The 14,050-nt window shown below is 39.7% G+C and overlaps 1 protein-coding gene across 1 annotated transcript in view; it reads left to right on the top strand.

Annotated features, from left to right (window-relative positions):
* PPP2R5A (protein phosphatase 2 regulatory subunit B'alpha) overlaps nucleotides 1-14,050 on the top strand; it is a 92,008-nt gene that overhangs the window by 32,107 nt on the left and 45,851 nt on the right. Inside the window, exon 2 of the mRNA XM_048843122.2 lies at nucleotides 4,447-4,643. Coding sequence (XP_048699079.1) covers nucleotides 4,447-4,643 — 197 coding nt within the window. The remainder of the gene's footprint in view (nucleotides 1-4,446; nucleotides 4,644-14,050) is intronic.

Here is a 14,050-nt window from a genome sequence, read left to right as displayed (position 1 = left end):
GCAGGTTCTAGCCAGGCAGCGCTTATCTTAGGCAGCTCCTGAAAGCAGCCCGCATATCCCTCTGGCAGTGGCTCCTAGGCAAGGGGGGTCAGGGGCTCTCCGCGCTCTTCCCCTGCCCGCAGGTACCACCCCCACAGCTCCCATTGGTCACAGTTCCCAGCCAATGGGTGCTGTGGAGTTGGTGGCTTGGGGCAGGTGCAGCGCGGGGAGACCCCCAGGGACGTGCCAGGCACTTCCGGGAGCAGCAGGGAGCCTGCCTTAGCCTCGCTGTGCTGCCGGACTTTTAGCACTTAAAATCTCCTGGTTTGGCTTCAGTAGCCTATGGAAGATAGAGCCTGATTCTGGGAGACTCCCAGCAAAATGGGGAGGCTTGGCAACCTTTTCTTTCAAACATGCAGGGTGGCTTACACTGTACTTGCCTAGTGTAATACTTCCAGTCAGTATAGTTTTATGGATCAACTGTTAACTGAAGCTGATGGATGGTTACTCCATTACCTCTGCAGGAGAGCAAACTTTTAATTACCTGCCTGAGGACATATTTAAACAGAAGCTCTGAGCAAATAATAAAAATTGTAAGCCTGATTTGGTAAATACTCTTCTAGAAAGGAAAGGCTTCAATAACTAATATAAGTTTGTGTTTTTTGTTTTTTGTTATTTTAAACTAGCTAGTTACTTTAGCCTCATATCAGGAAATCAGTCAGGTGAAAAGTTTGTATCATGAATTTTTACTTTAAAAACCGTTAAACCACTGTCAATACAAATTATTTTAATAGTGAGTTAAGTAATTTAGTTCATCTGTGTATTCAAAATATTTAGGAAGCTCATCACTTTAGTAACTTGGTAGTGTACAAAATACATTATACATCAAGGTAATTAGATATTTGTAGCCTACTACCAAAATAAGTTGACAGTAAAAATAGAATGCAGCAATGTGGTGTCTTTTACTTTTTGCTTTACTTTCACTTTTTAGAAGCATCTGCCCCAATTATTATATTTCAAATTTTTAACCCACACATTAAATTGAAATTTTTTTTCCGTTGACAGTCTCTACCTTAAAATAAATGCATATCTGTTTTTTCCCTTTTTTATTTAAGGCGTTGTCTTTTCTGAAACAATTCTCCCCATGATTTAACATGTGGTGGCAGTGGTGGATATACTAGTTTAGATAGGTTCAGATGGCCACCAGTGCTTTTACCACAGTATATCTTGTACACTCACATGCCCATTCATTCAGACTATTGTATCTCATATGCATTCAATTTAGGAGGGAGGCTCAGACAGAAGGGATTTTCTTTTTTCTGGAGATCACCTAGGGTTTCCAGAAACTGTAACTGTACATCAAGACTCCGAAAATGGGGCAGCCATGGATGCACAAAGGGGGTATGTTTGATCACAAAACAAGAGAATCATTGGGTCATTAGACTTCTGTATTCTATATCTTTCACAGATACTGGTCTGTGCCACCTATGTAGATGACCCCTCAGGAGTGAGAATGGACACTCTCAAAACTCTTCTGGTGACTACTTACTTAGCAAGGTGGACAAGAAATATCTCTCAGAATGAGTAGATCTGTGGTAGACTTGTGCTGATGGCTTCTTGGTCTTAGAATAGTGACCAGAGGCATGCCACTCACCTAAAGATGCACCACTAGTGATCTTTGTTTCTCTTTGAGGGAAAACTCTGCTAGTGAGGGATGCTTTCTCCATTCACTGGGAAAGGAGGAGTGTGTGGCAATTCACCTGTACTTCTGGTATCAGTCTTGGTCAAGGTCATGGGGTGTGATTTTATTATTCTAGAGTCCCAGATGGATGATTCCTATTCTCCTTTGCATGGCAGAGTCCCATCCTAATAGGCTGAGAATGTTGCTTTGGACAATTAGAGTGCTTCACTCCATCTCGGTGCATGAATGCAATTAAGTCCAAATAGGGTACAGGACAGTAGATATGGTATCCCCAGTCGGGTCTCCCAACTCCTGACATCTTGGAAGGAGTCTACAAGAGTCACATGGTTTTGAATGTGAACCATCTGCAATGGTGTTTGAACAGGTCTTGGGGACCCTTCTTTTGCATGCACAGACTATCAGTCTTTACTTGTCAGATTACAATTTATGGAGATTGTTCTAGTTTAATTTGGCAGTTTTTTAATCCCTGTTACCAAGCTCAGCCAGGGATTTGAGTCCAGCATTAAAAAGGCCTCTGAGTCCTGGATGACAAATAGTGCCTGACAAAATGGTTGAGGTGAGCTTTGTCTTAATATTAAGTGCTTTACATACAAGATAATTTTCAAGGTGGAAGTGACTTCAGGCTCTACGGACCAGTTTTTACTGTAAAAGATGATGCCATGGACTTGTCCAAAATTTCATGGCCAAGGTGATTCATTTAATCTTTGAGTCTTCCATCACAAGAATAGGGTCTTAACCACTAAGAGAACCTGTGGATTCTACTTGAAGCAAAATACAGACTTCAAAAGCACAAACGGGCAGGTGCTCTCTTCTTTTTTTCTTTTAAACATCTATTTCATGGAAATTCTGTCACTAGAAGAGGACACGCCTGAGAGGGTGTCTGTGTTGTGATATAGCTGTCCTTGGATCTGATATAGTTGCGTCTAGGTCTGGAGGTCAATGGTAATCCTAAACAGGAGAGCTCCGGTTGCTTGTCACAGGAAGATTTCAGTCAGCCATGTTATCTGTGCTAAATACATTTTCAAGCATTATTATTCAGACATGACCTGTGGGAAGGAATCCCACTTCATTTTCTTCCCATAGAATCTATTTCTGAAGAATGTGGAGCTTGCGTTCTTCTTCCACCTTCAGGGGTTGTCTTTCAGGATGACTCCTACTGCACTGAGCCACGGTGGGGGGCAGAAACAAGTTGTTTGCACTCTTATCCCTCACTGGATTTAACTATTTTCACTCTCTACAGTTTTTATTATTTCACATTTATTGGGATATCACTACTTACTTTTCAAGAGTGAATTTTGCAATGATGGTGTCTGTACAACTTATTTGTATGTAATTGGAGTTTAGGAGAACTCTTAATTCTCACTTTTTAAAAAGAATTATGGAAATATTTTGGGGCTTTTGAGATATCTAAGACTGTCCTTGAAGCCCTTCAGCTGGCCTAATTGCAGAGGGCCAAAAACCTTAAGAGCAAGGGGAGTTTCCTGCATGGCTCACTCTGCTAGCATGTCACGAGTAAAAATTCTGTATATCTTCAGCAAAGCAGTTAGCAAGGTAGTTTTTCCTTCTCCTGACTCACTTTTATTTTATGATGTGGCAATACCAGTCTGGACACTCCACAGGACTTACTAATATTGATCAGATAGTCAAAGTAGTGTAGGCTAACTACAGCTGCTTTCCATTTCTGAAAACTCTCAATTGGGTAAGCCTGCCTATGTGTTCAGAGAGAGAAATGGGAGTGAAAATTCTGCAGCTTGGCATAGTATTTTAAATGTCTGAGAGATGAGGGGACTCTTTCATACTGGTGTTGCCAGAATACAAACAACAATTAGTGAGAAAAGGGAAATTTCTTCCCTTTGTTGAATTGATTTATTGATGACCATAACAACTCTGCCTGATTTTGTTGTGACTTTGTATGCAAAAGTCAGAGGGTCACAATATTTTGAGCAAAAAATATTTTCCAGTAAGTTTAATATGGTTTAGTAATTAACTAATACTCTAAAGCTATTAAAATCACTCTGCCACAGATCCAAATTGTAGCATTAATGGAAGAATTTCGCCCAGTTAGTGGGCTGGGAAGGCATACAAAGACTGATGCTTTATGAAAATGCTGTCATAGTCATGACAGACATATGGTCTTAAGTGATCACAAATTGTTCAAACTGGAGAATTTAATAAGTTAATTTATTTTACTAATTAAATTTCTCTAGTCTAAGATGTGAAAATCCAGGATAAAATATTTTCTGTGAAATACCGGGGTCAGTTCTCCACTGAGACATTCATCCTGTGATGGCAAGAGCTTTATATATTGGTAAAAAAAACAAGGTATTGGCCCTGCAAATTTTTTAATTTTTAAATAGACAATGTAATAAAGAATTAGTGGATGGAATGCAACAAATCATATGATTGAGTGGTTAGTTCCATGGTGATGGTGGGAGGGTTGGTACTTGTTTTAAGTTTTTTTTGTGTAGAATACATTAGTTTTTAAAAGTGTAATTTCTCTCTATATTAATTACATTTTATATATTCCCCATTTAAAATCTCTTACTCATTGTGGATATATTATCAAACCCTCAGTTAAATTTCATGGTAGTGGCACAAACAACTTTGATTTTAGATGTGACAGTATTGAACATTAATCTCTCTTGCTTGCCACCCAAAACTAGTCTTCCTTATTAATACTGAGTTATGGCTGATAAGATATTTAGAAATCAATGCTTCAATTTCTAAAAACGTAAGTGGCTTTTTTTTCTTTTTTCTGCTTATAGATGCCACCTCAAATGAACAGCAAAATCTCTTTTGTCAGAAGTTACAGCAGTGTTGTATACTGTTTGACTTCATGGACTCTGTTTCAGACCTGAGGAGCAAAGAAATTAAGAGAGCCACATTGAATGAACTGGTTGAATACGTTTCAACAACTCGTGGTGTGATTGTTGAGTCAGCATATGCTGACATAGTGAAAATGGTAAGTAAAAACTGGAGTTGAACGGTATTTATTTATTTGATATATTTAAAACTAAATAAAACATTTCTTACTGATCATTAGCTTCTGTCTGAATTTATATTGTTACATAATAGTTGTAGAGCATTGCCATGGCTGACACTACCTGTAAATTTAGTATAGTTCATAAGTAATCAACTCAAACAGCCTAAAGAATTATTTAGAAAGCTTTGCTGAATTTGTCAAATCTGAAAAGTCGCTTTATTTGATATAGCATGGTAAATGCAATATAGCTAAATTTTTAGATGTGATGTATGAAGAAAGTTAGCTCTGGACAAACTGAAAAAAAATCCCACAAGGTTCAGAAAATGAGAACATTTTGAGTTGTTCTGCCTGTGCTTCCTTACTTGAGAATTGCAATAGATGTATGGACTCTTAAGGGTGAGTATCGGAGCTAAAACTCAGGGAGAGATTCTTACTGAAGTTAGAATCAGTAGAAAGGAAGCTTCTCTACAAGGAGGAAGGAACTGGTCCTACTCAGAGTAAATGCACTTACAACTACCTTAAATCATTTAGGTGTAACTGTATAGTCTAGAGTCAACATAAACTGATGTGTACTGCAGAGCCCTTTCTGTAAATTACTGTGATTATAAAACAAACAAGAAATTATTTACAGTTGTTAACTAGAGTAACTTCTGTTTTTTCTGCTCTTATGTAAGGAAGAGATGTTTGTGTTTCAAAGCAATCTCTGTGCTTCTCATTCACTTTTTGTTTTTGAGGTACATATTGCATGTATTTAAATCTTGATTGACTGATAGCTCTTTTAATTTACCCATCTATAGTCTTCTGAGCAACAGTTTGAAGACTTTAATATAGGAGAAAAAAATGTTCTTAGCTCTGTCTCGCATACAGGGATCTGTAAAACATCAGTCTGTCATTCTGACTTTGAAATGTAGTAGTAATACTGACAGATTGACAACAACTTCATAAGTATGGTCTACCATCCAGTTATAGAATAATTGTTCCCCATACTTCGTTGAACCTAATTTTTTTTCACTTTCCTGCTGTAAAACTAGCTAAATTTTCCTTTCTCTCCTCAACAATTGAGAGATTCTAGCTGGGTGTTTAAGGTGAAGAAAACTGGCATTAGACAGTAGAAGAGGGTCAAGTATAGTGAAGTGGCCATTAGGAAGACTGTTGGGTGGAGGACAGGTATATAGGGGAGTAGAATGAAAAGTTGATTGAAAAGTAGTCAGAGGGAAAAAGGCATTGAGCTCAGAAAGTTGAGACAGAAGACAGCATGATGAATCAGAAACTCCTGGAGATCTACTGAAGATATGATCTGGGAGAGTCACCCAGAAATACAAGAAGAAGCATCTTCAGTAGAGTATCTCCTCCACTCTTTTTGGATCTCATAAGAAACATCCACCCTGGTTTCCAGCAATATAGCCCCTAGCCACTTATCCTTAAAACATACTGTCTTGGCCTTATTGGGCTCCTTGGGGACAACCAGGTAGGAAACCTTCCTCAACTGCCCACCTGTACAATTAAATCTTCCTCTTTCATGAGACATTGTAGATCTACTCAAGAGGATCAGCATCTACAGCCTCAGACTGCACTTGCACGAACATGGCAGTAAGGAAGAGTACCTGAAGGAAATGGAATCCAACAGCAATATATTCTTCCTTGACCAAAGAGGCAGTCATCCCTTCTACTCCTAGACAGGTGGTTGATTTTAGGATCTTTCCAGACCTCCTGCAACACATGACAGGCTACTTGGAGATTCCAGTGGAAGTAGTGCAAGAAAAATCCCTTTCTTCACTTTGGTAAAGAGCAGAAGAAACGTCTACTTGACTGATTCACATAGGAGAATGGAAGAGGTTTTCTATTTGTGCAGTGCAGTGTCACCTGTCTCGTGTGGAAGCCCCTGTTTCTGCTATTTTGGAATATTAACTATTTTTAAAACATTTTGGACTTTATCAGCTCTAAGTATATATTTATCAGCAATGTCTGCACATTCGCCCATGCAAAGTCTTACTATATTTTCCCCACCTCCAGTTGCTAGAGTCCTCAAAGGTCTCATTTATTTATAATGACTTGAAAATCAAAAAGGGAATTGTACAAAAAGGGAAAATGTAGACAAATTGCTAAAGATGAATACAAAAGAATAGCACAAGCATATAGGGACAAAATCAGAAAGGCTAAGGCACAAAATGAGTTACATGTAGCAAGGGACATAAGCAGTAAGAAGTTTTTAAATATGCTAGAAGCAAGAGAAAGATGAAAAGCGTAGTCCACTACTTAGTGGGAAGGAGAGCTAATAACGATATCAGGAAGGCTGAGGTGTTTAATGCCTATTTTGCTTCAGTCTTCACTAAAAAGATTAACTGTGACTAGATGCTTAACACAATTAATATTAACAAGGGGGAAGGAACACAAGCCAAAATAAGGAAAGAACAGGTTAAATATTGAGATAAGTTAGATATATTCAAGTTGCCACAGGGCAAAATGGAATCAACCTAGGGTACTTAGGAACTAGCTGAAGAACTCTTGGAACTGTTAGCAATTATCTTTGAGAACTCATGGGGGACTGACTGGTGAGGTGCCAGAGGACTGGAGAAGGGCAAACATAGTACATATATCTAGAAAGACAGGGGTGGGGAGTGGGAAGAGGAACGGAGGAATGATAGGTCAGTCACCCTATCTTTGATACCTGGAAAGAGACAGAAACACATCATTTAACAATCAATTTGTAAGCACCTAGAGATAACATAAGATAACATAATAGCCAACATGAATTTGTCAGAACAAATCATTCCAACTGACCTAATATCCTTCTTTAACAGGGGTATTGGCCTAGTTGACGGGGGAGAGCAGTAAATTTGATAGATTTTGGTTTTAGTAAGGCTTTTGACACAGTCGCACATGACAGTCTCATAAACTACAGAAATGTGGTCTAGATGAAATTATTCGAAGGTGGGTACATAACTGGTTGAAAGACCATACTCAGAGGAGTTATCAGTGATTCACAGTCTAACTGGGAGGACATATCTAGTCGATCCAGGGTCAATGGCCAGACCCAGGCCAGACATTTTCATTAATGACTTGGAGAGTGGAGTGGAGAGTCTGATGAAAATTTGTGAATGACACTGACTGGGAGGGGTTGGAAGCATTTTGGAGAATTGGTCTGAAATTAACAAGATGAAATTCAATGAAGACAAGTGCAAAGTTGTGAACTTAAGAAAGAAAAATCAAATGCACTTGTGCAAAATGGAGAATAACTGGATAGGCACTAGTACTGCAGAAAAGGATCTGGGAGTTAAAGTGGATCCCAAATTGAATATGAGCCAACATTGTGTGTCGGTGGCAAAAACGGCTAGTATTTTGGAGTATATTAACAGGAGTGTCATATATAAGGTCTGGGAGGTAGTTTTCCCACTCTTCTTGGCACTGGTGAGGCCTCAGTTGGAGTATTGTGTCCAGTTCTGGGTGCCATACTTTAAGATGTGGGAAAATTGTAGAGTCCAGGGGAGAGCAACAAATATGACAAAAGATTTAGAATATCTGATTTGTGAGGAAGGGTTAAAAACACAAGGCCAATTTAATCTTGAGAAAAGAAAACTGAGAGGAGAACCTGATAAATCTTCAAATATGTTAAGGGCTGTTCTAAAGAGGACTGTGATCATTCATTCTCCATGGCCACTTGAGGTAGGACAAGAAGTAATGGGCTTAATCTGCAGTAAGGGAGTGTAGGTTAGATATTGGGAAAAGCTTTCTAATTTTAAGGATAGCTAAGCACTGGAATAAGCTTCCTAAAGATGTTGTGGAATCCCTGTCACTGGAGCTTTTTAAGAACAGGTTAGACAAACAGCTGTAGGGAATGGTCTAAGTATACGTGGCCCTGCCTCAGCTCAGGAGTCTGGACTAGATGACCTTCTAGCCCTACATTTCTATGATTTTGTTTTTCCTTCAATCTGAGAGCCTATTCTTTCCTAAAACCCCAACAGACTGTTATCGGGCTTAATGGAGATCTGTTTTGAACCCGCCTTTATTCCCCCTTCCGCCTCATTGGTCTGTGAATACTGACTTTTTAGTATCCATAACTAACATCTGTTAGAGGGTAGGGAAATTCAGACCCTTATGGCAGGTCCATTTTACAGTGTTCCTTAAAGATAAGGTGACTCTTAAGTCTCACCTCAAGTTCCTGCTGAAGATTGTGTCAGATTTTCATTTAAATCAGTTGATTGATTTCTCAGTTTTCTTCCCCAAACCCCACTGAAACAAGGGGCAAACACAATTGCACTCTCTTGTTGTAGTCAGGGCTCTTTCATGCTACCTGGACAAGACCAAATCATTCGGAAGCTCCCCTAATACTGTCTGTAGCCTTTGCAGACAGGATTAAGGGTCAAGCCATTTCTTCCTAAAGGTTGTCTAAATGAACTTCTAACCGTATTAGATCTTATTATCCATCATGCCCCACCAGTGAGAATTGCCACATAGTTTGATAAAACCTGGTGTAAATAGTCCAGATGAAGATTCAGACAGAAGACTGAATTCATAGTATATGTCGTTGGCTGGCATTACCTGTACTGTGTGTGTTTTTTTTTTTTTTTGTCAGCAGAAAGAACTGGGAGTGTATTGTATTCTAGTGACCTTAACATTAGTGATACCAGGGGTGTTTATGCATTAGGCTTTTGTGCCAATAATGTCCTACTGTTACCACTGCCATTTCAGCCTTGCTGGTTGCAGTAAACAATAGCAGTGTTAGTGTAGATGGGATTTCAGGTGGCTGCTAGTAATTTAACCATCTAAGTGTACTCGGCATAGGTTGGGCATTTGACCGGTCCAAAAATAATCAGTCAATTGGCCAGTCAGACACTGGTCAGATACTGTCGAATGTCAAAAATAGTCAACTTTTTTAAAGCACTAATTTATTAGAACAGTAACAAAGAGTAAGACTTTATGGTCTCCAGTAGGCTTAGCCTTAGATACTTATGCCTAATAAAATAAGTTAAGTAATTTAGTTTTTGTAAACTCAGAAAAATGCAAAACATAATGAAATGATGTTCTAAAAAATGAAGATTTAATTACTACTATTTTTTTAGGTTATCATTTAAATGTTAACATTATTCAAGACTGAACAGTTACAAAAAAAGAAAAATAAAATTAAACAGAAATAAACCAAACACAGAGGAACTATTAAAGAAAAGTCATTTAAAATGTGCTTATCTGAGGTAGGCAGCTTAATAGCTTTGCATCTTTTTGTTATGTGTTGGAGGAAGGAGGTTTAATAACTGTGAACCCTCCTATCCCTTCCCCATTCCTTTTTGAGTTAATTACAATATGTTTATCTAGTCATTTTAGACTGTACGCTCTTCAGGATAGGAACCGCGTCTTTTAACTTGTTTAATGTGCTTTGTAAACCACCATGTACGTTAATGGCCTGGTATACAAATAAAGATATACATACATACATACATAGCTTATTCTAGAAGATTCCAGTCAATCAAGATGTTCAGTTTTTTCAATACAGATAGCATTAGCATGTAATAACGTGAGTGATCAAGATGTTTAGGTAAGCTAGCAACAGATAGCACCATGATGCTGTCAAAATGGTAGGCCATGGCTTGCATCAGCATTGTTGCTGAAATATTTGACTGCGGTCAAATAGGTTGTCAGTTGACATTTGACTGGTCAGTTGACCAATTTGCCAAGCCTAATCTAAATATAAAGCAAGAGACAATCGATAGATACACATGGGGGAGTACAAGTGAACAGTGAGGCAGTATTGGTCAGTAATATAGGCAGTGGGCTCTACATACCCACAGTCTAACCTTTATCAAGTATTTTTGTAGGCAAAGGAGAGTTTTTGAGGAAGGTTCTGAATTTGGGTAATGAGGTAGCATTGCAACGGTTTACAGGGAGCAGCTCCATGCATGTGGGAAATCATGGGGAAAAAGCACAAAGGTGCTTGCTTGTTGGAAAATGTAACAAGTGAACGATAGAGGCCGGTATTGTGAGCCGATCAGAGGTAAGCATCCACAGCTCAGTAGTGAATGAGAGATGATGGGTAGGGTGGGGATTGACTATGAAAGGCCTTGAAAGTGAATACAAGCAGCTTATGTTTGATATGATAGAAATGCAGGAGCCAGTGTAAGAAATCACAAAGGTGAAATGATTAAAACAAACTAGGAAAATGATCTTTGCAGCAGCATTCTGAATGGATATGAGTGGGGCAAGATTGCATTTGTCAAGGTCAGAAAAAAGAAAGTTACAGTAATCAAGACACAAGATGATGAGAGCTTGGATGAGTTTTAACTGGATGGATGGGTGGATGAGAGAGACCTTTTTTTGAGCAGTTCAGAAAGAATCAGCAAGATTTAGACATAGCCTGGATGTGAGGATCTAGCAAGAAGCCTGAATTGAAGATAATGCACATGTTATAGGCCTGAATGACCAGCAGGATGGTGGTAATGTCCACAGTCAGTACTTTTGGTGGCAGGTGCTCAGTCTTTTTCTCAAGATAATTCCAAAGCAGACTGTGAAGAGTAACAAAAGGATCTCACAATATTGGGTGACTGGGCAACAAAATGGCAGATGAAAGTCAGTGCTGATAAATGCAAAGTAATGACATGGCCAACTATACTTACAAATTTATGGGGTCTAAATTAGCTGTTAGCACTCAAAAAAGAGATCTTGGAGTCATTGTGGATAGTTCTCTGAAAACATCCTCTCAATATGCAGCAGCAGTCTCAAAAAAAAAAAAAAGGCAGCTCCCAGTGTTAAGAACCATTAGGAAAGGGATAGATAAAAAGGCAGAAAATATCATAAAACCTCTATATAAATTGATAGTTTTCAAGGCTTGTGTGTATTATGTGCAATTCTGGTCACCCAATCTCAAAAATATATATATTAGAATTGGAAAAGGTACAGAGAAGGGCAGCAAAAATGATTAGGGTCTTTTTAATATCTCCCATTTAATATTTAATGTTTAATACGGATATGTTTAATATTATTATTTAATCAATTAATATTAATAATGAATTAATACCAATGTTTAATTTAATATTATTATTAAGGTCTTTTTAATATCTCCTCATACGGACATGTCAGCTTGGAAAAGAAACGACTAAGAGGGGATATGATAGAGGCGTATGATATCTTGACTGGTGTGGAGGAAGTGTTGTTTACTCTTTCACATAACCCAAAAAACAGGGGTCACCTAAGTTTCCCTCTAAGCTGCGCGGCCACGCAGCAGGCTATCAAGGGCGGCACACACTGGGAGGGTGCCGCACCCCTGGCCAAGCCCTGCTGGAGCTTCCAGGCTGTGGAGAGGTGCCCCTCCCCCAGCCCTGAGCTGCTGCAGCGAGAGGGGGTTTGGGGGAGTCCACTCTCCCTGCTGCAGCCCCGGGGCAGCCTGTACCCCAAACCCCTCATCCCTGGCCCCACCCCAGAGCCCTCACCCCCGGCACTTCAATCCTCTGCCCTGGCCCTGAGCCCTCTTCTGCACCCCAAACCCCTCATCCCTGGCACCACCCCAGAGCCTTCACCCCCAGCTGAAGTCCTCACCCCTCAGCCCCAGCCCTGAGCCCCCTCCCATACTCCAAAGCCCTCAACCCTACCCCCGCCACACATCACCTCCATATTGGTGTACATAACAAAATTCATTATGCACATGGACATAAAAAATTAGAGGGAACACTGGGGGTCACCCAATGAAGTTAATAGGCAGCAGGTTTAAAGAAAACAAAACAAAAAACCACACAACGCACAGTCAACCTATGGAACCTGTTGCCGGGAGATGTTGTGAATGCCAAAACTATCACAGGGTTCAAAAAAACTTGATAAGTTCACGGAGGATATGTCCATCAGTGGCTTTTAGTCAAGATGGTCAAGGATGCTACCCTATGCTCTGCTTTTTCCTTGCCTCTGTTTGCCAGAAGGTAGGAGTGGATGACAGGGGATGAATTACTCGATGATTGCCTGTCTGTTCATTCCCTCTGAAGCATCTGGCATTGGTCACTGACAGAAGACAGGATATTAGGCTAGGTGGACCATTGGCCTGACCCAGTATGGCCATTCTTATGTTAATAATGCACGGCATTGTAGGAAGGAGAATGAACTAGCAGTTAAAGCAGGGTAGTAGGCAGTGTTGTTCCCTTTCCAGGAAGTAGATCAGGGAAACTAGATGGTGTTATGAGTGTTATCGAGGCGCTCTGTTTCCGACTGCGAGATTACCCTCCCTCCCATATGGAGTATATTAAGGAATTCCCTACTGAATACTGGCAAGTCTGAGGAGATATTGTCATGGCTATTGAGGCCATATTGGCCTTTCCCTGTGTGTTCCCCTGAATTTAAAAGGCCTGAAGAAAGGGAGCCTTCTCCCAAAGTGGTTCAAGGGAAATGACCCTCCCCAGAATCATCCTGCCCAGATAAATCACTCTTGCTGGTACCAAGAAAACAGTCTCTCCTTTTACTTGTCCCAGATACTCTATCTAAAGAACTAGAGGTGTCTATAAAACATCTGTACACAGATCCAGATCTTGATGATAAAACATCTTCAAATGTGTGGGTGTGCATCAACTCCTTTTCCTGGAAAGCTTAGAAATAACTACTATCTTAAAGATCCTTTCAGTAACATCAGAGACAATGACACACCCAGTTCTGGATATTCTGGGTTCGCCTTCCAGAAGTAAGATACCTTGCTGCTTCTTGACACTAAGTATACCTAAATAAACCTGGTTAAATCCATCATCTAAACCAGCAGTTGCTAAGAAATCAGACAAGTTATACGATCTACATCTTCAGGGCTTCTTGTTCTTCCGGACCTACTCAGCTTCAAATTAATTGGTAGTGGAAACTGCCATTCTAAGAGCAAAAGGGGGTTGAGTCCACTCTACCCTTTCAGACAGAGTAAGAAGGTGGTAGATACTCTGGGTAGAAAAGTTTTGTGCTCTGCTATACCAGGCACTATTAGAATTGGAAACTATGAAGCACTAGTGTCCAGTTACCAATATTACCAATGGGAGGAAATAATACTGTTTTGCCCAGTCACTGCTGGAAGACCAGAGAAAACTAGCCAAAGCCCTTCTCATCAAAGATCGATTACCTGCTTAGCACATATTAAGAGCATCTTTCTGTACTTTTGATGCACCATTCACAATTACTTTAAGGGGCTTCTCCTTACCATGTTTGTGAATACTCCTGCAGTTACTCCAAAAACAAGAATCCCAAATAGATCTCCATTTAATGGTAAAAACAACGTGGCATCTTAAAGATTAACAGATTTATTTGGGCATAAGCTTTCATGGGTAAAAAGCTACTTCCTCAGATGTTTTTGTGGACACAGACTAACACAGGTACCCCTGTGATACTTGACACCATTTAATGGTGTCTAGCTGTTCAGCTGTATATCAGATGAAGTTCTAGAG

Source organism: Caretta caretta, chromosome 3, assembly GCF_965140235.1.
Source record: "Caretta caretta isolate rCarCar2 chromosome 3, rCarCar1.hap1, whole genome shotgun sequence".
Lineage (NCBI taxonomy): Eukaryota > Metazoa > Chordata > Testudines > Cheloniidae > Caretta > Caretta caretta.
Note: the sequence above shows the minus strand (reverse complement) of the source record. Positions and strands in the feature narration are given on the sequence as shown.